The sequence below is a fragment of the Micropterus dolomieu genome, linkage group LG18, assembly GCF_021292245.1.
Source record: "Micropterus dolomieu isolate WLL.071019.BEF.003 ecotype Adirondacks linkage group LG18, ASM2129224v1, whole genome shotgun sequence".
NCBI lineage: Eukaryota > Metazoa > Chordata > Actinopteri > Centrarchiformes > Centrarchidae > Micropterus > Micropterus dolomieu.
The window spans coordinates 37,030,871-37,054,787 of record NC_060167.1 but is presented as its reverse complement, the minus strand read 5'-3'; the positions used below and the strand labels follow the sequence as shown (position 1 = coordinate 37,054,787).

The 23,917-nt window shown below is 42.9% G+C and overlaps 1 protein-coding gene and 1 long non-coding RNA gene across 6 annotated transcripts in view; one reads left to right on the top strand and one right to left on the bottom strand.

Annotated features, from left to right (window-relative positions):
- Positions 1-677: 677 nt before the first annotated feature.
- Positions 678-23,917, bottom strand: part of iqsec1b (IQ motif and Sec7 domain ArfGEF 1b) — a 236,648-nt gene continuing 213,408 nt past the window's right edge. For 4 of the 5 annotated variants that reach the window (XM_046075167.1, XM_046075168.1, XM_046075171.1 and 1 more), the window contains 13 exons: positions 21,068-21,347; positions 17,302-18,563; positions 15,490-15,651; positions 14,264-14,386; positions 11,341-11,507; positions 10,721-10,860; positions 10,042-10,071; positions 9,724-9,849; positions 9,531-9,630; positions 8,544-8,705; positions 8,223-8,399; positions 6,858-6,907; positions 678-5,056 (listed from right to left, as the gene is read on the bottom strand). In XM_046075167.1, coding sequence (XP_045931123.1) covers positions 4,517-5,056; positions 6,858-6,907; positions 8,223-8,399; positions 8,544-8,705; positions 9,531-9,630; positions 9,724-9,849; positions 10,042-10,071; positions 10,721-10,860; positions 11,341-11,507; positions 14,264-14,386; positions 15,490-15,651; positions 17,302-18,563; positions 21,068-21,347 — 3,319 coding nt within the window. In that variant the 3' untranslated portion in view covers positions 678-4,516. The remainder of the gene's footprint in view (positions 5,057-6,857; positions 6,908-8,222; positions 8,400-8,543; positions 8,706-9,530; positions 9,631-9,723; positions 9,850-10,041; positions 10,072-10,720; positions 10,861-11,340; positions 11,508-14,263; positions 14,387-15,489; positions 15,652-17,301; positions 18,564-21,067; positions 21,348-23,917) is intronic. The other variant, XM_046075170.1, reaches the window with a different exon arrangement.
- On the top strand, positions 14,136-21,999 carry LOC123986840. Its single transcript, XR_006828991.1, has 3 exons — positions 14,136-14,413; positions 21,083-21,382; positions 21,941-21,999. It is a non-coding gene; the product is annotated as an uncharacterized LOC123986840 (long non-coding RNA).

Here is a 23,917-nt window from a genome sequence, read left to right as displayed (position 1 = left end):
AAATCCTGCTGGCTAACTGCTTTGGGGGTAATCACATTGACTTCCATTGATTCATTGGGGGATTATCCTAACTCTAAATACTATATATTATAACCATAAAGTTTACCAAGAAGAAGGCAGAAACTACTTTAGACTGCACTAAATGCAAAATAGTTATGAATTGGGAACACCAATTCTACCTGTAATGCACCTAAGTTCTAGTCTAGTTCTACTGTATACCGTGTGGCTGTGGCTCAGGGGGTAGAGGCAATAATCCAAGGGTTGGTGGTTTATCCCCAGCTCATCCTTGGGAGACACTGAGCCCCAAACTGCAAGCGAAGGCCATGTAAGGCATTGTGAAGCAAGTCCCACTCAGATCGAACAGCATCAGTACACTTATGTACTTGATGTACTCAAGTAAAAAAGTCTATATAAGTGTGCAGATTCAGAAGGAAATGCTGGAAACGAGTTTGATTCCAGGACTCTAGGACTATTTACATTTTGAAGGTAGAAAAGTATGTGTAGTTCTAGGACTGTAGAGCCACTTCTAGGTAGAAAAGCCCAGTGTGTTCTCAGAACTCTAGCACCACATTTAGTTAGAAAGGCCAATAGAAAGTGTGGTTCCTAGACCTACCCGGTCCTTCAGCTGAGACCAAGAAATTGCATTCTTTGACAAAGTAGGGACACTCAGAAGCAGCTCAGGTTTTACAGTATATCGCTTTATTTTGCGTTCTCAACATCGTCACAGTACTAGTTTTACATCAATAGGGTTTTGTCTACTTAGAAACAGAATGCATAATAAAATAAGGGCACTCCTCCCTTCCCTGTGACTTCAAAAGTGGGTGAGAGAACATGAGCGTCTCAGGAAATAAGTCAGAAGCGGAGTTAACTGTGTAACAGTTGGCCGTTCATCTCTAGGTTCTATGATAATTCAGTCCTGTCGGTGGCAGAGAGAAGCAGTTGATGATTATGTAAATATCAGAGGGGAGCAGGAAATTCAATGTAACTGCAGACATTGAGTAGTAGTAATAACAATAATAATAATTTACAGATTATTTACATATGTTTTCTCATTCTTTACTACCCACCCAGCTTCAAAATGTTTCCTCCCTTTCAAACCATCATCAAGTTACATTAGACTTCCCCAGATAGATTTGCTATTTACACCCATGTCTTCATACTGTACAGTCGAAATAGAGGTGAAATGCATGCCGGAGTAGAATGACACAACTTTAAATGAAAAGACACACTAATAGGCCAGAAATCATCTAAATGTAAACAAGCATCAGTCGGAGAAATCAAAGCTACACTGAAAGTTCAGGGACTAGTCAAGCCTGCTGCTCAGTAGAACACCACTTTAGAAAAAGGAAAGAAAAATTAAACGGTAGGCATCAATGGCATGCAACAAAGCACCTCACACAGAATCTGGACAGGTTTCACAATAGATCAGTCGTCTGAAAGAACTGGGGGGTTGCAACTGAACACATCATTGGGAGAAGCACCAGTCTTTAATAAAGCCAGGTTTCTTCTGCACCGTTATTCCACAACAACTAGTTACTAATCAGACTTTGATCTGAAGACAGAAGTTATGATTGGTCAACTGTGGGGTTGTGGTGGGTCGATACAATTTGGTCCCCAATTTATTTGGTATATATGCTAATTTTAAATTCAATATTGGCACCTTTTTCGTAGAACTTAAACTACACTGGATTTTGTGCTGTACATTTGACAGATTAGATTTTACAGCAGCCCACATTACATAAAACCTGCATTATACATGTTGCATCATGAGAAACACCTTTTGAAAACGGTACCACTGTCTAATAAGGCACCCTTTATAGAGGCTTTATAGGTTGTAATTAATGGCTTCATTATTGGCTAATGCATACTTTACTGATGCTTTATACATCCGTAGTTTATAAGAACAAAATTTGGGCTGGACACCTGCTTTGTCTTTAGCTAGCTGTTTCTCAGCAAAATGCATTGTGTTGAGATCAAAGTATGTTGAGTGCTGATTTACTTCCTCTTGAAATATTTTTGGGGCTGATTTTACACTGTACAATGTTTACATCGATGTTAGCTACTTTGCAGTCTTCTTCTTCACTGCCTTTGCCTGCTCACTGCTATGCTATTAGTCACCGCCACCAATCAGCTGGTCGGCTCATGTGACATTTGCTGGAGGATAAAAACCAGCCTAGGGGATTTTTTGGGAAGTTGTTCTTATGAATGGCTTATTACTGATGCATAAATCACTAGTAAATTGCTTCTTAACCATTAATGAAGTTAATTAACTTTATGAATCAAATACATTAGTTAAAAATATAACCCCTATTAGAAAGTAGTACCTTGCAAACGTGAGGAAAGAAGTATTTAAGAATCCGGGTCTACTGGATTTCACTTGAAAACAGTAATGTGTGATTCACAGAGACAGATCATAAATATGAAGAGTTCAAATGATTATACTTAATAGCTGTCTGTCCATTATCACTCTGTTTTCCAGATGACAGTCGAGAACATCTTTCATCACACCTGCTCTACCTTTCCTCTCAGAGCTGGGATTACACCCAGCTGTGACTACTGTTGAACACTACTGTATGTGGATCAGGAAAAGATCCAGATTTTAGAGACACAAATACATAAGTGACTTCTGATAGCTGTAACTGAAGAAGTCAAAACTATTCTACCATTCATTTTTAACAACTGTCAGCTGTAACACTGATATAGTGTGGGGATACACAATAGCTACAAAATAGCCTCGAAATCCATTGTTACATGCAATTATTTTCTTTGACATTCTTTTGCAGTGGGGAAGGTCCAGTCCCTTCAAATCCATGTGGATACTTGCACTTCACTGAAACACAGATGAAGAAATGACAAAGGACGTTGGGGATAAAAAGACAAAACTAACAGAACTAAACGAAATGGAACAACCATCAATTGCTCTTAGACAAAAAATGAGTAAATACATATTGCACATACAAGTTAAAAAATCCACCTCATAGTCTTTAAGCAGATACAGACTACCTTCTGCCATTGATATCAACTAAGTAGAACAAGTGCTGTGTCTGTCACTTTCAACAGAAAATAAGCTCCGGCACACCAGCCCCGTCTCTCCGCTCTGCACACCCCACAGACACTGTGCACAGGATGCCTGGGAGGTACAACCATCCCATAATATGTCAGAAAGATGATTGATATAAAACTGCCATTTGTTGTGAGTGAAGTGTAAGAGTGCCATCACCATCACAGAATGATAATTATTGATTTTTGAACTGTGGTGTCAGATGAACAGTCTGATGGAGAGAGTAAACAGCACTGCACATCACGCTCGCTGCTCAAGAGATGCACAGTGAAAACAAAGAGGGACAGGGCACACTCAGCCAGCTGAGAGCTTCCACGTCAGGAGAGTCATGTTGCCGTTTCCCTGCTACACAGTTTGCACAGACTCCTCCGGTTTCTATGAAATACACCAAAAGCGTCCTCCTGCAGAACAAACTTGAAAAATCCTACCAAGTTGCAGTGCAACATATAGAGAATTTCATACTGTTTATCGGACTCTAAAAAAATAGTTGAAAAAATAAAGAGATGGTGAAGAAGCAGTCAGTGCTGAAGGGTGGGCTTTCAGGTGAATGTGTTCGCTGAGCAGCTTGCTGTGGCTTTCTTCTTTTTCCAGAGCAGGAGAGACAAGTCTGAACCAAAGACAAGTGCAGTGGATGAGACTGTCTGCAGGCCAGTGTGCAAGTCTGCACCGGTCCAACAATCTTACAGAGTTCTAACTCAAAGGCAACCATATGCAGCAGTGTTCCAGCTTACTGAATTGCCTAACCGTTAAAAGCTTTGATTGGTTTCTTAACAGTGAAACTACGTCACCTATGTGCGAGTATAATACTGAGTTTTAATTGATGAGATTTGTTCTGTAATAATAATAATTATTATTATAATAACAGTTGATATTATTATTTTACAAAATACTATGCACAATATACATAAAGCATTTGGGACTAAATTAGTAAATGCTTTAATAATTGGCACATTTATCACTGCTAACAGAGATATCACAGTGCACTGTGAGCTACCGCTACATTAAATACTCGTACAGCTACTGCTGAGGATGACTGTCTGTCTGTCTGTCTGTCTGTCCAGCCAAACCAGCCTCACACTAGATAAAATCACTTTGTAGACATTAAAGTCAAGATTACTATTTAGATCTTCTGTAAAATACTAGTAAGCAAGATATTTGATCATGTTCCTTTAATTTACTGAGGAGAAACAGTTGTCGTGGTCTTTGTGCATGCACTTGCGTTCTTGTCTGTTGCTCTTGAAGCAGGCAGACATGACTTGTGACCTGAAATGAAATGAAAGGAGCAACCGGGAGGGGAAAAATGTTTATATTGAATAAAATGCCCCAGAGATGAGTGTAACAAAAAATGCCGAAGGAGGCACGGGATCTTGTCTGGCTTCACATCCCCAGACCAATGATGCACAGTGCGACCGTCTCGTCAGTTCAGTCAGGGAGCCCAGGAAGCCCCTGTGCGCCTCAGACCACTGTACTGATGCCGCTGTGCTTGGGCTTGGTGCTGCTAGGGGTCTGGGAGGGTGCTGGTGGCGGGCCATGGTGGTGGGGGCCGTGAATGGGGTGGGAGGAGTGTGCTGCGTGGCTCCCGTGGCCGTGCTGTGTGTGAGGCGGGTAGGGCGGCTGCTGGCCGTGAGAAGGGGCCGGGTGGTACTGGTGTGGAGGGTGCTGCAAGTGAGCTGGCGGGTGGTAGTGGTGGTGGTGGTGGTAAGGCGGAGGGTTCTGGGTCATGTGGCAGAACTGGGCGTGGTGTGGGTGCATGGGGACCGGTGTTTCTGTCTCCACCCGGGCTGTGTGGTGCAGGTTGGCGGGGTGAGGGGTGTGGCAGATGAGGGTGGGGTGCAGGGCCTGCGGGGTGGGGCTGGGGGACTTCACCCGCCTGGTGCCAAACAAAGATCCAAGCAGTGAAGAGGAGTTGGGCAGGGACTGGCCACTGTGGCGGGACGGGCAGTCTCGGCTGGAGGGGGTTCTCCGACGCATGTGAGGACTGCTAATGATGGACCCCTGCAAGAGAGAAGGCGGTCAGATCACAACAGAGACGCAACAGAAAGTCTACCCTTGCTGTCTAGTGGGAAACAGCAGTAAAAAGTGAAGGTATACTTGCTGTGGAGTTAAATTAAATCATTAAATCATTTTTATAAGGACCAAAAGACATAACTTTTGGCTTCTGCGGTTTGCACAGGCTTCTTAAATTCTTCACACAGCAGCACCAAGTGTATGACCAGCTACAGCTGATCTCAAATCTCACACGATTGCATGCGTTGCCTTGTGGAAAAGCTTCTCCATTTCCTTTTCCAGTTCACTGCCTTTTTTTGTCCACGCTAACATCTCACGGTCGACTCTCTCTAAATGGTTTGGAGGCTCAGCCCGCTGAGCTTGTCAGAGCCTGCAGTGTCGGCGCTGTCATGAGCAGACAAACCGCTTCTAAGTCTTCAGACTCTCTCTGACTGCTGATGCCGTTGTGAGTTTCTGTCACTATTATGTCTGGTCTCTAAGGTTACGGTAACCCCTTTAAGTTTCATGTAACCCCATTTTGGAGCTTTTATAGAACAATCTGGAGCTGCATCTTATACACACTACACATCAGTATGCAGTACAGTTTTTAACTGTCAAGTACAGGTTCTCTGTAAGTGCACTACCAAGTTAACTGGTGTGTTTTGTTTCTAAATTCCTACTCAGCAAGACAAAGAAAAAGACTTCACAGGATCTTTTCATGAGGGCACAGTAACACAGTACAACAAGATAAGTACAGAACAATCAAAACACAGGTCTATGTTAAAGAAATGAAGCAGATTTTTCAGAGTCATGCGTAACATGCAAACTTTTCACAAATGAGTTGAGTTATGACGTGCTCATCTTTTCAAATATGATTTGCTCATAAACTCCTGAAGGACTGATGATACTCTTGGACTTGCAGACTGTTTTGACAGAAATGAGACACCATGTTTTTAGGATTTGAATGTGCTGTGCCTGGATTCTTTTTACGGCAGGGTTTTCCTTTTTTTTCAGTGACAACAATGAAAAGATGAGAGTAAGTCTATGTCAAAGTCATGTAACTTCATAGAGCAAGCAGATGTGAAAGTTGTAGTAGTGCTAGCAGAATGATAATGACATCCTTATCCTTAAAGGTCCTTGTTCTGGCAACAGCTCCGACTTTAAAAAATGTTGGCTTGCGTCTAATGATCAATAATAAAATCAAGCTAACTCAGCTATCCACATCCAAATGACTCTGATCATGCAGACTGTGGGAGTGTACCTTAACAGTTTAACCTCTGGGCCTCCATGTTTGGATTCTGCCACTGCAGTACACTGCTGGCTAAGTGCAACAATAAAAAAGGAAATGGGAGGAGCGTCTTGTCAAGGTCAGGGGTCAATGAAAGGAAGCAGTGCGAGTCGTTTGCTTCAAACTGTGTGAGCATGCAGGAGCTGGAACTGAAATAGCACAGCCAGGTTCACTTCAAGTCAACAAACAAAGGACCACATTCAGGAAATGGCTAAAAATCTAACCCACTACACAAGAGAGATGACTCTAAGGTAAGAGTCTAACATCAACACTGAGCAGCTCTAATGTAAGTCAGGAGGATTATTAGTCGTGTCATGCTGTGTACGTCAAGGGTAAGTGTTTCAGCCACAGTGGATCATTCCTGTTCAGCCCAATGCATGCACAGTGACCAGGGTGCTCACAACAAAAACACCACCAAAACAGAAAAAAACTCATACTACAAAAAACAACAACAGAGACTTGTGTGTTCAGAGTGAACAACATAAAGCCAGGACAGCTAAGCATCAGTTGCATCCTACTTACTTCCATATTGCTGTCTAGTGATCCTGCACTGCTGCGTCTCCCACGCTTGCCTGCCCAGAACATGTAACATGACAGATTAGACATGCCTGGTTAAAACGTGAAGGTGCACACATGGCTTCTTTCTAGCAACTTAACACCCTATGGTGACAAAATTGGCACATGACTAGATAGCAGCAGCAGTCAGTATGGCAGAGGGAGGCAAATAAGGACTAAAGGTAGGGAAAGAAGCAGGTCACTGCTACAACTCCACACAGCATCTACACAGCAACTTGAGGCAGAGCTGGCAGGAGACCTTCCCATCTGTGAAAGGCTTGAAATCTGGCTGCATTAAAGGGGTACTACAGCAATTTAGTATTTCACTTCCATTAAGTTGCAAGACTCACAACAATCTTTCACAAGAGAGAGATTTCAGCAACGGCCGAGATATCCTGAGTCATGATCCAAACACACTGGATCTCAGATTCCCTGTAATGCAACCAATGTTGCAAACACTGTTGGACCCTCCCCGCCTGGTAAAAACATCCATTTAACTTTTAATGGAGGCTTTCTCATCACTATGACATCATCAGGGTCACAGAGCTACAGAAGACATCAGGAAGGCTGAGCAGCACTCTCTATGACTGGTAAAATCAGTAGAGTTCCCCTTTAAGGGCAGAGGAAGCTGTATTAATGTGTCATCATACGTGAACCATAATTAACCTCAAATCTTGTAAATTTTATTTGAACTGAGTGATGCAGAAACAGCTCCTTAAGGAAATATAGGCATCCAAAATCCTAAGACTGCTCCTAAAATGTGTTGTGTCTGAATCACAAAGCATCACGAGCACTGATCAAAATCAAACAGCCTAATTCATTCTTTGATGTTGCTTTACTAGTCTGAACTCTGTGTTGAGGTCACTGAGTGTTTGAGCAGAGCAGCTCCGGAGTGTGGCAGCGGCTCTCTACGCCCTGCCCGAATCAACCACACAACATTAATTCCTCTTACCGCTAAGATGCTCAAATTGATCGCAGTGACCTACATACCGCTGCCGGTGACGCTGGGTTATTAGTTGATAGCCTCTAGTAAATTACACCTGGCCCATTAGCAAACACACTCATCTCTATTTCCTTGCTTCACTGGCTTCATGGCTCAGGGCCTGTGTTCACTCAGAGACTCTGCATTGGCAGGTCAGCTGCAGTGGCTACCACCCAAATCAGAACTGTACAAGAACAGGAACTCAGCTTTTTCCACGTTTCCAAATCAGTTAACATCCAAAAGGAGTGAATAGTATCATGCCAGCATCCTGCTCGGTTATGCACTCTAATTTGTCTGGCAGAGGGATGCAACATGAGATAGTATGTTACCATGGGAACCCCTGATTTTACCTGCATCTGAGAGGTCACGTAGGGAGCTGCTGAGGGCGCTCCTCTTCAAACCTTCACCAACGGCGTAGCTGTCGTCGAGGCTTGCTCGGCTCAGGTTGCCGTTGCCTGTTTCCTTCTTTAATCCGGAACTCTGGCACATGCTGGGCCTCACCACCCCCTTCTGTTTTTCTAGCTCAGCTGTGCAGGAGACACATATGCAACGGTAACAGTTTCTAGACTTTGTCATTTTATATGTGAATTGGCTGTAGTCTGGTTAAAGGATGGATATTTGATATTAGATTTAAACACTGGCATGATGTGCAGACAAAATCTTTTGCTCACATTCTATCCGGTACTTCTCCATCTCTTGGACTTCAGCAATAGATTCTCGCAAATCGTCAGTAAACTTTTTGCGGTCCTGAGGATTAGGGGCATTGAAGTTGATGAGGACTTTGATGTCAGCTCCAGGAATGGCCGAGGTCAGACGTACTCCATTGGGATAATCTAAAGAGTGATGATATCAACGCTTATACCCGTTTCTACACAAAACAGACAGATTTCTGCAGAAATTAGGATTATTTCAATAGCAGACAACACTTCTGCTACCATTAAGGTGTCAGTATGCTTCAAATAAATCGCTTGTTGGATCGCCAAACACATCTGAAAGCCCCTACCTCTACAGTATATCTTTCCAACATCAGAATTGGGCTCCCAAAGAAGGTTAAAATCAAGGGCAACTGGACTTGGTTGAAGATACTAGAAGACGTTTCGTCCCTCATCCAAAGAACTTCTTCAGTTCTGACTGGCAGGGAAACTCAGCTATTTAACCTCAGTGGGGTCGTTTGCCAGGATCGTTGATACCGCTGGTTCGTTAGTGTTCCTGGCTGTTGTAACGACAGTCGTTACGGTCGTTAGGACTACCCGAGACCAAGACTGAACGACCATCCTTGGCATCCTCACCTGAGGCCAATAGGTTACGTTTGTTGAGTTTCCTGGGAAGTCTTCTAGTATCTTCAACCAAGTCCAGTTGTCCTTAACTTTAACCTTCTTTGGATAACTATGACCTGGATGACTGAGAATCTTCACAGACATCAGAATTGGGCATTTTTAAGTTTTCAATTCACCAACAACCACATCCGCTTCTTGCTGTCTTTTTTTTTGCTCTCCCTCTCTCTCTCTTTGACAGCAGGGTTTTCACCGTTCCTTGGAGTGTAGCCATTCTCAACAGCACTTTTAACACTTTTTCCTTCAGACACATTCTTACAAACTAGTTTGAAGCATACTCACACCATCAGAAAGAGCTTACACAAAAGTGTCCATGGCACTTACGCTGATTCTCAAAGAGCAGCACTTGCATGCCATAAAGGGAGAAGGACTGCCGAAAGCTGTACGTCACAGAGTTCTTCTTCTTTTGGAAAATTTTAGTAACCTATGAAAAAACATTGCATTTACTGGTTTAGACTCTTTTAAGTGGAATGCCCAAAAGTATTCTCAAAGGGTGGTAGAATAATGTCTGCCGTACCACTAGCAGGTCATTAAAGAGGAAGATCTCCCTTTGGTGCAGGCCCAACTTTTGTGGTTTGTTGGGGTCGGGCACTTCAAAAAGTCTGCAGTAACAGACCAGTCTTCGGTGGGGTAGGGATAGTACCTGCACACACAATACAGCATCATTTCTTAGTAAGTCTCTTGTTGCATCACAGGAGGCTTTCAAGGTACTGGCTGGCAAAATATAGCTTTATTCATTCCACAATGTTTACATCTGTTCCATGAAGCCTTTGGGTATTTTACAAATATCTCCTCTAAACCCTAAGACGTAAATGACAGAATAAGTAATACTTACACAGCCCAGACCATGGTGTAATGAGCCAATCTATAAGAGAGACACAATCATTTTACAGGGATCAGTGAGCACATATGGGAACTTTGAAATTCACGATACATCAGAAAAGACATTCCACGTAATGTTCAACAAAAAATATGAGCCAAATTTAAAATCAGGAAAACTTGTTTTATGGATCACAGAGTAAACATCTGTCCCTCACAATCCTTCTTTTATTGTTTTGTTTCCAGTTTGTGTCGTCACTCTTTAGGACCATCAAGGTCCCTTGGACTTGGATTGCTGATGTGTGTCACTAAAGTAAGTTTGATGAAAAAGGTATCAGTGGGCCGAAAGGAAAGGTGGGTTTTCAAGATCACTTGGTGTGAGGGTGTTTATCTCAATTATTATTTCAGAGCGGCACCAGGGCAAAAGACATTTTACAGTCATTCAGCATGAAGGTCTCCGGCCCTGAAGAATTGATGTGTCACACAGCGAAGGTTTAGGTAAAGAATGCTCTATCATTTCTGTTCCTTTTCAAAGAATGTTGGCCATGAATAAGCCAGTGCTCTCTGAGACAGCTCAGAGGTACAATGGGTAATTTGGTTCTGCATGCTCCTGCCAGATTCAGCTCTTGAATGGAGGGGAAGATAAAAGTGGTCACACTTTACGTGCAGCAGCCCAAGGGCGAACTCAAACTTACTGGCTTTTTTCCAACAATGAGTTTTTCCACTTTCTGAACCTGGGACACATGGTCTTCATTAGTCTTGAGCTCTCGCTTGCGAATACGCTCATATATCCCTACCAGCATCTCTCGGGGGATGTCCTCGCCATCATCCACTCCTGTCAGAGGAGGAGAGGAAAAGAGAGAGAGAGAGAGAGAGAGAAAAAAGAGGATTAATGATTAATTCACAGATTTATGAGAGCTGATGATCCCCTGGATTTACTTACATACTGCTGAATTGCGCATATTTCTCACAGTACATACAGGAATGTCCATCAGAGCTCTCTGAGGACGAGTATTTCTCCTTCACTCAAAATTGTACTTTAATTACTGACACTCCAATAGGCAGATAAATTAGTTAGCCATGCCACAAAGCCCCTGCTAATACCCTCAAAATATGTCGAGAGCAACAAAAAAGTGCTTTGCCTCTACAGCAGAGCTTTCTCGGCCATGAGTTACAAAAAAACCTAATTGAGGCAACATGCATGCATAAAAGTCAATTTATTTATTTATCCTTGGAGCTGCTCAGTAGCGCCAGAAGATTATATTGGTTTTGTGACAGTAAGCTGGATGTGGGGCAGGAAGGGGGAACAAAGTACCTCGAAGGTTCTTAACAAAGTCCTCCAGCTTCATCTTCCTCTCAGGCTTGACATTGGGGCTGTACATGTCAGTGTTGAGGAGGATGATGGCAAAGGCCAGAATGAAGATGGTGTCGGGGTTCCTGAACTGTCGCACCACACCAGGGTTGCAGATGCAGTAGCGTTGGCTGCGAAAGAGAATATTGGACACAGAAACGTTAAAGTTGAACTGACTTTAATTTATCTAAGAAATCCACATACCCACATGGCCTGTTACATTGTTACGTTGTTGCCTGTCACTTAGCTCTATCTGTGATTTCAGCGCTCCCTCCGTTACTCCTTGACTCCACACATAGACATACAACCAGTCACACTCACATTCACACCTAAGGACAATTTAGGGTCACCAATCAACCTAGTCCGCATGTCTTTGGATGGTGGGAGGAAGCCGGAGCACCTGGAGAGAACCCACGCAGACACGGGGAGAACATGCAAACTCCACACAGAAAGGCCGGGGTTTGAACCCACGACCTTCTTGCTGTGAGGCGACACCGTGCCGCCCTCTCCGCCATTCACAAAAAAACGTAAATGAAATACATATTAATAACATCAGCAGCTTCCTCCTCAGACTTGGTAGCGCCCTCGACAGCCTCGCTGACGTCAAAGAATACTTAACAGGATGGGAATTGAAGGGCGTCCCCTCCCACACAATGGTTTCTAGCGCCTGGTAAGACACTTGGTAGACAAAGAAGATTTTCTTAAAGATTTTTTTGTTATATTGTTTGTTGAAATTCTCTTAACACCCTGACATCCAATCATTTCAATGTTACCAACCCCATCTTTAATTCAATAACTTACCAAGTTAAAGGACAATGGAAATCTCAACTATAACACTAAACACAAACAGACACATGATAGTGATGTGTATTGGCGCTATCAAGGGGAATTTGTGGTTAACATAACAGGTAATTAAACTAAACAACGGTATGGTAATGAAATGGCTAGGAAATGAACAGATACACAAAAAGTGAGGAGAATGCAAATTTTAGTTGGACTGCGACACAGAACAAACATTATCTTTGACTGAACATGAGACACAGACCGTTCGTCATTACAGGACAAAGTATCAGTATGAAGACTTTCCTTCAAGGCAAAATAAATCGGTAACCTTCCCTGTTCATGTCCTCTGTCAATACAGATATTGAGCTTTCCATTATTTGAGCTGTAGTCATATACAGTTAATAATACTTCATAGCCTCAAGTCAAAAGAACAATGAGCCAGTACCACTGAAGACTGTCAGTACAGCCTGCAGCCATCAGACAGACCGTTTAACAGCTTTCTGAGTCACCATAAAGTCAGTTCATGATCATATCTGGACTGGGCTGCAGGCGAGCACCAGATGATCAGTTATCATTATCTCCCCAGTGTAACACTGACTGCAGTGTTTACTGAGGCTGAAATGTCCTTGCTCAGTGCTGATCGAAGCTAATTCTCTGTGGGCGTGAAAGCACCTTTCTACCAAAGGTTTGGAAAAAATAAACTACAGAAAAACAACATCAATCAGCCATCCTAAGGGAGTTTTTCCTCAACTTTCTGAACTAATTATAACTAACTAATTTTCTGCAATGATCTGGTAGAACAAAGTCTGGATTTAAAATGGTTTTGCACTGCTGCACTGATGCTCTTATGCCTAAGGGGAAGGAACTCTTTTTGGTGTCACCTCTGTTTTAGAGGGTAATGGTTTCTGAAATGGTGCAAAGCTAGCTTGTGCCATCTATCATTCATGTATGACGTGTTTTGGTGGTAAATAATCTAAGTTGATGTTTGCCCTTGTTGGAAAAACTAGGGCTGGGCACTTTAACATGTTCTTGTCGTTCTATCTATTGCTGAACAGTTATTAATCAACTGCGACAATTATTTTATCGCACGTTAACGCAGTTTTTATTATTATTATTTTGAAAGTCTGTTGCTCACTGGCTCTGAATACACATCCAGTCAAACCCTGGGTCACAGGGGGGGTGGGATGTTGATCAGTCTGCAAATCAGCCACCCAGACAAACAGCGGAGGGAGGCTTCGGCAGACTACTTGGATGCAGTGGGAGAAGTAGATAAACAAAAGCAAGACAAGCGATCAGATGCCACAGTGAAGTGGAGAGCTGCACTCTGCATGCTGGTTAGTACTGGGGAAGATGTCGAGGAACGTTCTTAAAATCGCTGTGTGGTCCTCAGGTGAACAGGAGAAAAGCGCCCCGTGAGTAAACAGCAGGCGCTCTATGGAGAGTAACCATGGCAACAGCTTGTGTGCGCTACACAGCTGTAGCCTATTTAACTTGAGTTAAAATTATTAAACCTGATAGGCCTTCATCTAGTTTTGTGGCGACCACTTCACCTCACTCTGACAGGTTTCAACTGTTTCTGCTGCTCCCTGATAAAAGAAAAAATGTTTCTGCTGATACCTGTTCAGAAAAACAAAACAAAACTGGACTCTGATGGTAACTTGTTTTAACACGCTAGATAAAAGGTAACACCCTGGCAGTGGCAAATAGCTTTGGTTTAATATTTGATTTGATTACATTAAAGTTGAGATTTAGAAGAAATATTTTATTGCTGCTGTGTAAAGGGAATACTGCTGGTAAAAAGCACCTTATTTGTTTAAAGTGTTTGCAAACCACATGTTATTGCACTTTTGTGTATGTAACAGTACATTTTTAAAAGTGCACAAAACACTACTTTAGAATTATTATTATTCAACAATGCAATTAATCGCTATTAAAAAGTTAATCGTTGCCCAGCACTAGAATAAACATCACTTTATTCCTCCTTGCTGTGGGAAAAGACATGACTTGGAGAGATTATTTTCATGATTCAGCCATCACTGAGTCTAAGCTGGTTTGGGAGATGTAACCCTGTCATGTGTCCTCAGCTTTTAGAGGAGTCTCTTACCTGTAGGCCTCTATCAGCCGCTCAACCTTCTGTGCTTCTCCCTGCACTCTGATGTGTGCCTGGAATTTCCTGAGTGCTTCGTCCAGCTCCATACCTGAGAAGTCCATTTCATCCACCACACAGCTGGTGAAAGACACACAATTAGCAGCAGTAAGTGGGAAGATCCATTTTGGTAGGAAAATACACACAGTCCTTTCAAATAGGAATAACGTGATTATTCAACAAAGCTGCCTTTATTGTGTGGACCTTCATTCATCAGCTACAGCTCCAGACGGCTATAGTTCCTTGCTAGTTTTCACTGTTTTGTTGTATTTTGAGATAAATACAGATGCTGTCAAGTAAAAACCTCCTAAATCTATAGTTTCCAGGACACAGCCTTGTTTCAGCTCAATAACACAAAAAGAGGGGGGAGAGCTCTACAACATGCTCGACATCACACACATTTGACATATAATCACCTTTTTATGACTAACAAGTTAGCAAACAAACATTTACCCAACCAGTAGGCAAAATCAACATCAGCATTCATTTAGAATTGTGCCCATTAACTCCTGAGAAAAACATTGTGCTCTTTAGCTGCTAATTGCTCCATTCATTTCATCGGCTTGTCACTAACTTTGTCTGTCAGTGAGGAGTGTTACACTGCTCTCCAAAGCCCTGATACTGTTATACTTTGCATGTCAGGATTTATAGACGTTTTCTCAAGGAGCCCTTTAGATATGTCTGTCAAACTGACGCGGTCAGACCTTTCCTGGCCTTATCCTCCACTGAATCTCAATGGGCTCTGATAGAGCTGGTGTGCTTCAAGTGTGTTTCGGATAAGTCTGTCCAATCTAAAGCATGAAGTAGTGGTGCTATTTGAATGATGATACTTAGATACTTCCTTTCTCTATTAAAAGGACAAAATGAGGTACGTATGTTTATCTGAGCATCACAGCAATTTCCTGAGTGGATTCTATTTCTGTTTATTTCCTGGGTGTAACTTGAGTCGTTATTAAGTACCCAGAAACTCCAAAGATTGTTTGTGTAGATTGCAAACTGGCAACCCTATTTTGAACTAAATAATGATTTATGTTCCTGGAAGGCTGTGCACTGGCATAGTTGGCAAGCCAAATCAAAAGCCTGTTTTAGAAAATCTTGATGTTTTCAGGGTTGAGACAAAATGATCCCATCTGCACACACAAATGTATCAAAGATTACACAGAAATTTCTCACTGCAAACTCACTCGAGGACATCTCGGTTGAACTGTTTCTGTCTGTTACCCAGGAACTCTCCAATCATCTGCCTACTTAAGCCTTTCCTCTGGAGCAGGAAGTGTGCCACACCCACTGGAGTGTCTGGAACAAAGTTTCTCTCTATCAGATACTGGATGCCTTTTTCTGGTTTCCTGGAGAAACAGGAGAGAGTGGAGAGCGAGAGAGAGAGAGACAGACAAAAAAAAGAAAGAGTGAGGACACAATCCAAATCTCTGATTATCCCACTGCACTTCTGCCCCTGACCAAATGTGTGTCAGACGATGGACAGGATTTAAGGAGGCAGGGAGGGAGGTGAAGGAACGGGATGAGGGTTGAGAGTGGGGAGGAGTGAACCCCTGTCTGCTGCAGTGTTGATCACAAATGATTAAAATGAACTCGATGGATGGAAGAAACCAAATCGACAGTCATCTATGATTAAATGGAATCACAGAGGCTCAGATGAATCGCTCTGTGTGAAGTGGAGCAGAATGAGTTCCAGATTGGTTTGCACTTTAAGTAGAACAGACAGATAGTCATATTTCAAGCAACATCACTGCATATTTATCGTACATAAGCGTTGCAATTTGTCGATATGTCTATATTGTTTTGTTCATAGTGTGTATGATAGTGTTGTCTATTCTGTAGCTTGTGTCTGATTTTATTTTATTATTATTTTATTATTGTGCAATGTACAATCCTGAGTCAAATTCCTCATATGTGTACACATACCTGGCAATAAAACTGATTCTGATTCTGATTGGGTATGTAAACAAGCATAGCGTTTGTTCAGGCAGGCAACAAAGTCAAGCTCAGCTCACAATCCCAGGACATCAGCTTATAGCAGCCATCTTAAACCAGCCACATCAGCTGATAGCACAGCTGATTAATCTCTTAGCATTTATTGGCAAATTTCATACAAGGTGCCTTATTTAAGATGCCGTAACCTGCCTGCCAGCCCAGCTCAGCCTTTCAGGCTGTATTTGATTCATAATAATTATCAATCCGCCACATTTCATTAACGGAGTCGTATCGGGAAATGGATTTTGGCAGAGAATTTAGCCCGATAAGAATCAACGATGCTAACATGCGCCCCTGCTGTTGACGCGCTCTTGGCGTCATGTCGCTGGTCATGGATAGAGCCTTACAGACTAAGCGCAGGCAGCTAGAGTCGTCAAGGTTCCGATATTTTTCACTGTTTCAGAAGAAGACAGCGCATTGCATATGACATCAGTCCTTCCTCCTGTACTCCTTCCCTCTGTCTCTGCTGTGATCACTGCAGGTAACTACGTGCCAATTTGAAGCTACATGGCAATCTAAGCTAAACAGTTAAATTACAGACAGCTTTCATCTAGCTAATTGCCAAGCTAGCGTTAGCGAAGTGGGATTTTATAATGGGAGGATGAGAGACGTGGACAGAGCAGATCAAATAACACCTTCTACATGTTGTGCTTGTTAAACAGATGTATAGATAAGCGTCGTCTTTTACTTGAGAGGTTCTATTGCAGATACTACAGTAACGAGGGTAACTGTCGCCAACTCGAGTAGTTCAGAATTACCTTCACTTTGTCTCCACCGCAGCCTATATCTGCGCTGGCCGATGTGTGTGGGTGTACACCCACAAGTGTGTGTTTATGCTCTCAGGGTCAGGGAGAACCCAGAACAGAGCCATACCGCCCAACATAACCACAATCCGCAATATCAGTTCTTTGATGAAAGTTGTCCTGACTGAAATGTGTATCAGATTGTGTCTGGCTCTGTGTGAGCAGTTTATTAATGGATCTCATGTAGTGGAGTGTACGTACTTGTTGAAGAGGTTTAGCCCAATGCGGTAGTGCCTCTTGCGGATGATGTCATTGCTGAATGCAGGTGAGTCCCAGCTGTTGCGAGTCTCTTTGTGGTACGTCTGCTTGCTGAGCGTCTGCTCCCTCAGGCTGTCCCTGGAGGAGGACTCAGAGCTGCAGTTGATGGTGTCATTGGAGTTGGATGTGCTGTTGATGCTGTCATTGTCCCCATCAGAGAAATCGGACTCTGACTTGCTCTGCCGGTTTGCGGTGCCATTGATGGCCAAGTGGGCCTCCAGTTGGCGTGGCCGATGGCGGGTGGTGTCCTCGTCTCTGGAAGGCCCTCTGGGTGGCAGGCTGTGGCTGATGTGTTTGGGGCTGCTCTGCTTGTTGCTGAGGCTTCGGTCGTAAGCATTCTGTCTCTTTAAAGAGCTGCGGTCAGAACGATCACTCAGTTCCACCGAGCTATCGCTTGGAGGCTCAATGGTCAGTAAAGGTAGGTGGTCTACCCGCAAGCGCTGCTCTTGACACTCCAGGGATGGTGTACTGCGGCAGCTGGTGTCTGTATCCCCTTTCTCATCTTTATGAGCCAGTGACCAGTAGTCCTGGGAGGAGGTGAGGGAACGCTGACGCAAGTCTGATTCTGTGCTGGAGGGCCGGTCTACGGATTGAGACAGGGGCAGTGGTGGGGACAGTTCCTCTTCATCAATGTAAAGAGTGACATCGCTGTAAGATGCCGTCATCTCGTCCAGTTTGCGGTGTTCTGAAGCACTGTGGGAGGGTTTTACCTGGCAGCTGACCTCCCTGTCCATATCCTGATGCCCTCTCCCTGGCTCCGACTGGCTGTCATCACCGTGCAGACTGCGACAGTTTAGAGCATCATCTATGGATTCAGCTAGAGATTTGACCTGCCTGGAGAAGGCATCTTCTAGTTCTGTGATAGCGTCTGTGAAGTCGCTCTGTGTCGTGGGGGTCTTGGCCTGCATGCCCATCTCCCCACCATGCTCTGACTGCACCAGTGCGCCCATTTTGGTGCCATCATCTGTTAGCGAGACCTGCTTTCCCTCGAAGTAGGAGCTGTGGACTTTTTCAGGTCCTTCAAAAGAAAACTGCATTCTCATATTGGACAGGACGATCCGTCTGGACATACGGTTTTCAGACATGGAACTTCTAAGACGCTCAAAGTTCTTGTTCATCTGGTACTGGCGGAAGGCTGTCTGGATGGTGCGGGCTGCATGCCGAGTTATGAAACGCCCACCATATTTGCGCTCTAGCATCTCCACCTACAGGAAGAGAAGCAAAGTTAGCATCATAAGTGCATCCGAGAAACAACTGGGAACAGTTCAAATCGTCTCTTTGCTAAGGTCTTATGGCCATGGTCATGTTTTATTGGCTCTAGTAGATGCATCTGCCCACCTGTCCCATTCAGGCAGATTTCCACCTGTCCTGGATCTGGTCTGGCCAATCACAGCTGTTTATACGATTGATATGACGGCTGTGCAGAAGTGTGCAACCTCATTGGCAGGTATTATAACAATCATCATCAATCACATAAACCTTTTGTTGATAGGAAAGAAATGTGTTTGCCACACTTCTAACAAGAATTGGTAAGTTTAATTTACCAACTATAAAATACTCACACTCTGTAGGCTTCAAAGGTGGCTGTAAAAAATGAGCGAGAAAGTTCATTCCTGACCGTGACAAAATAATCAAAAATGATTTGATTTTTAAATATTATATATGAAAAATATTATATATAAATAATTTCGGCTGAGCTTTGGAACTTCAAAATGGGTGATCACTGCTGAGAATGGAACCTTACCACAGCTATTTGTTGTGTGAAGTAGTAAACCTATAGATGGTGTTTCAAAAGACATATAAAAGCAACCTTATGTAGTATTTCTGTCTAAAAATAACTCTCATTGACTTGTAATCATGGTGAATGACGTCCCTATCATTGCCGCTCCCACCGGTGGAAGCTTTGTCTGGCACTATGTAGTTCTGAAATGAAATCTGTTGTTGTGCTTGCTTGCTTCATGTTTGGCTGTGTTAGCAAAGTTGTTGAAATCAGCCAACTTAAAAACTCAAGAAGAGTAGTGATGACATTTAAAAATGGCTGATATTTAGGGTCCCAGGTTCAAACCCAGGTCGTCTCGGGCCTTTCTGTGTGGAGTTTGGATGTTCTCCCTGTGTCTCCGTGGCCTCCCTCCATGTACTCCTTTGTCTCCCACTATCACACATACGTTAGGTTCTACAGTCCGAGACACTGGCACAGATCTGAGGCCTGTTTGCAGCCATTAAAATAAATGGGTTTAATTTTTCTTATGTGAGGCTGAATATTATGAGCCTATAGTTTGTGAAGTGAAATTAAGTTTAATATGAATGTGTTTATTTTAGGTAAGTAGAGACTGGTCGTGTACCGCCCCACCTTTTAGCGATTTGGGCGCAGGTAACTGTTTGAGCACTTTTATGGCATGAATGGATTTTTCGTTTTGTTGCTTTATGAAGTGTTTGGAACACTTGTGACTGTGTTCAATAAACTGATTTTTAAAGCGAGGAGAAGTTCTTAAAAGTAAGTTGGAACGATCACTTATTTAGCGCCCATGTCTTTTAATGTGGAAATGCCGACACACAGCTGAGCTGAAAGAATAAGGTAAAATTATCATACACTTCAAAGCAGATATTACACCTACCAGATGCTACACCTGTTCATTTACATTCACACTGTCTGCAATTTTCTGTCTTCCTGCACGTGTCAGCTGCAGCTGTGTTCCTTAGACTATGTTGTATTTGTCCAATATTACAGTTTGCTGTTCGTTTGTAAAATATGACGCTCTGCTGACAGTGGATTTGAGTAGGACCCTGGGTTGACACTAAAACTGGGTGGCAGTGGCGCAATAGATAAGACACATACCTTTGGTGTGACAGACCCGGGTTCAATCCCTCCACCATTGTGTCCCTGAGCAAGACACTTAACCACTAATTGTTCCAATTGCTATACATCTCCTCTGACATGTATAGCAATTGTAAGTCGTTTTGGATAAAAGCGGCAGCTAAATGAGTAAATGTAAATAAATGTAATGTAAAACGAGTGGCGACTGTGGCTCAGGCGGTCGAGCGGGTTGCTTGTTATTAGGAAGGTCAGCGGTCCAATCCCCGGCCCCTCCAGGGTAAGATACTGAACCCTGAATTAGGCCACCAGGTTGTGTGTGTGAATGTTAGTTTCTGTTTGAGCACTTAGGCTCAGTGAATGAATGTGTGTGAATGCAGATGTAGTGCATTGTATAGAAAGGTGCTATACAAATACGGAGCATCACAAAACGCTCTGCGTTAAGTAAACTATGAGTACTAAATTACACTATGTCAATACAAACCATAAATTGCACATCACACAGTAATTTGTCCCACTGTTAATATGAAAATTTGATTAGTGCAGTTTTGATTTCAAGCATATAAAAATTAATTCCAAACTAAAATTAAGTGTGAAGGTATAAAGTTTTGTTTTGGGTAATGTCTGATATAATGCATAAGATAATTTTCATCTTGAAAGCATTTTCTATATAATCCTGCAGTTTGTATCTATTTTTCTTAGTAATATTGTGTGTCCAGGGTGTACCTCGCCTTTCGCCCGATGGCAGCTGGGATTGGCTCCAGCCCCCCACGACCCTGTACGCAGGATAAGTGGTTGACGATGGATGGATGGATGGATATTGTGTCTAACATATCACCCGGCCCTATATTAGATGTTTATAGACCCCTGTCCCTGTCTTTGTGTGTCACCCTTCACCTGCTTGTCCTGTAGGTCTGATGAGAGCTCATAGCTCTCTGACAGCGAGCGGGATCGCTTGATGGCCTCCTCCTCTGCCTGCTTGCGGAGGATGGACTGGGAGTGCTGGAGCTTGGGTCGGCGAGGCCGCGGGTGGCCCGGCAGGAAGATGTGTCCGTAGAGCTGGCTGTCCAGGTGGTCGGGGCCGAGCCCACCGCTGTGGGTCACTGGGATGCAACTATAGCCGCTGACGGGGTCCACAGAGGCACCCACCTCGCTGCCTGGAGCATCACCTTCCACACTGCAACACACAGAAACACACACAGAGCACAGCGGGTCAGTTCGCTGAGTCATTTTCCTGAAGGCATGCAGAGATTTGTGTTTCGGCAAGAAGCATGTGACAGATTGAAAAAGTGAACTTTGATACTGCTGGCTGGATATAAATAAGAGTAAGAGAATTTATAGTCGGGCAATGCAGGAAATACCTCAAGTCATCCTTAGCAGCTGTAAGACTGTATCACTGTATCTTGTATATGAATAAATTATGAATACCAAAGAACCCACATACAGCACAACAAACACTGAGGAAATCACCTCAAAATCAGCAGCTCAGTCTTTCAGTAAAAACCAAAGCAACACAATGCCAAAAGACTACAGCAGCTAAATGTCAACCCCAGATCTGGTCACTTCCTAAATAATGCACATCATGTAGATATTTCAATATAATGCATTAGAAGCCAGCTCAGCAAAGAGAGATTTCTGTTATGTAAAGACATCGCACATGGGTCAAGCTTGGAAACCCCATAATGCAAGTTGATAGTGTCTGTCTGTTAAATGCCCATGCTTTTCAAACACTGCACTTTGTAACACAGGCCTTCTGTTAAAAATCTGTAGTAGGAAACAGTTCCTTTGTGCAGCATGCCCTCTGTGAAAAGACCACACTGACACTCGTGAGGAAAGAACTGTGTTCCATCAGCATCTAGCTTTAGAGGTGGACAGCAAAGCTGGCAGGTGATTTGTATGGTGAGTGTGAGTAAAGCATAGTATACTGCCATTGATATTTGCACACAACAGCAGTTAACAAAGCCACCTTCAGAAAGCAGAAAACAACAAATTCATTTTACACGGTAGGCCTATTGTTGCCTGTGCACCATCTGACCTTGTATCAACAGCAGAGTCAGAGTCAGTCTGGAAGAGAAACATGGCTCCAATTCATCAAACACAGCCAGGAGTGAGGTGACACTGTTATGTAGTTAAGGGCCCAGACTTTTAAAAAACAATTTCCTGAACTTCACCTTGCCAATTACAATCCATGGTGGAGATGTATGCTTTTCTAACTTACAGCAAGATTTTTATTTTATTTATCAAAATCTGATCAATAGGCGTATCATGATGGATGAAGTGAAAAGGCTGAGAACAAAAATATCCATCTAGACGCATTTATAACTGCATTACATTGTCAAATACCTCAATCTCTGTGGGAGAACGTGTCAAGGTTAGATAATAAAGGTTAAAATCAAACCTTTAAGGGAAGCAATTTGATGTCCAGAAGGTGCTCAAAGCAGTAAATACATAGTACATGCAATATGAAATTAGTAGTAATAAATACTGTCTGTTATTAGCCCATGCAAACTAAATACCAGAGGGTGGCATAGAACATTCTTGCATTCAGTCTAAAAGCCACATTTTCCATGTGAATTATGGCGGTAGTCTCCGTCAAGAAGGCAGGTGTTATCACAAAATTTCATTAAGGAATAGTTAAGCATTTTGATACATGTGCTTATCTACATTCTTTTCAACAGTTAGATGAGAAGACCAATACTGTGCTTCTTTTTGTGCATGAAGTATAGAGTCAGAACCAGGAAGCTATTAGCTTAGCAGCCCCCAGCTGCTACGGAATACATCAAGCTCATAACAGCCCTTAAAAACCACAATATTTTTTTTGTTTTGTGTACAAATGAATGAACTTTAGAGGTATGGGTTGGAAGATTTTTTAAACTTGGAGCGAGCTAGCTAGGCTATACCCATATTTTAAGCTAGGCTAAACAGGTTCTGACAGGTCCTTTTCCCAACCTTTAAGTAGTTTTTGTGCCTAAGAACAAAATTAAACACAGCAGTGACAGAACAGTTATCATTTCTAACATATTTGGAAGGCACTGACAAACGATACATTTTGCAAGGCCATGAGAAACAGCCAATTTTGGATGACTTGTTGCCTTTTAGCCAAGTCACAGTGAGGTAGGCTGATGGTCCTTCATGGGATCTCTCATTAGAGAAAATGTCTTCTCTCTCCAAGCTGGACACTCGATGTTCATTATAAATCCCCTCTCTACATCCTTATTGCAATCCCCATGCATCCTCAATGCATTTTAATTCTAAAAAGGAACCAATCTAATCAGACTGAGAGTCCTTTAATTAGACTGAAGGGTGGGGTGTAATACGTCTGCTCCAGCAGAGAAAAATCCATTTGTTTAGATTGAAGAGAGGCTTAGCATGCTTGAAATGTGGGACTCATTTTGAAACAAGAGTAGGCAGACGCCTCTAAGAAGACTGAAAGCATAAGCCATGTTTATGTCTTCAGTTAGCTGGTTTTGTTGCATTACACAATATGTTCTTCTCTTAGTTCCACTATAAAGAACCATGCAATGTGTTTAAGAAACTCCAAAAAGAGATACAAACAGCTTCACTGAAACAGGTATGGGTGGTTGAAGGCAATCATTCCTTGCAAAATTTTAAAAGTCATGTGCAAACCAACTTGTCTTCCTGCAGCACACTCAAAGCGTGATCCGATTCCCTTAGACTGCCCGTCGACTAACAGAGAGAAATCTACAGTCTGTGCCAAGCATTTATACAGCCTCATTAAAATGAATA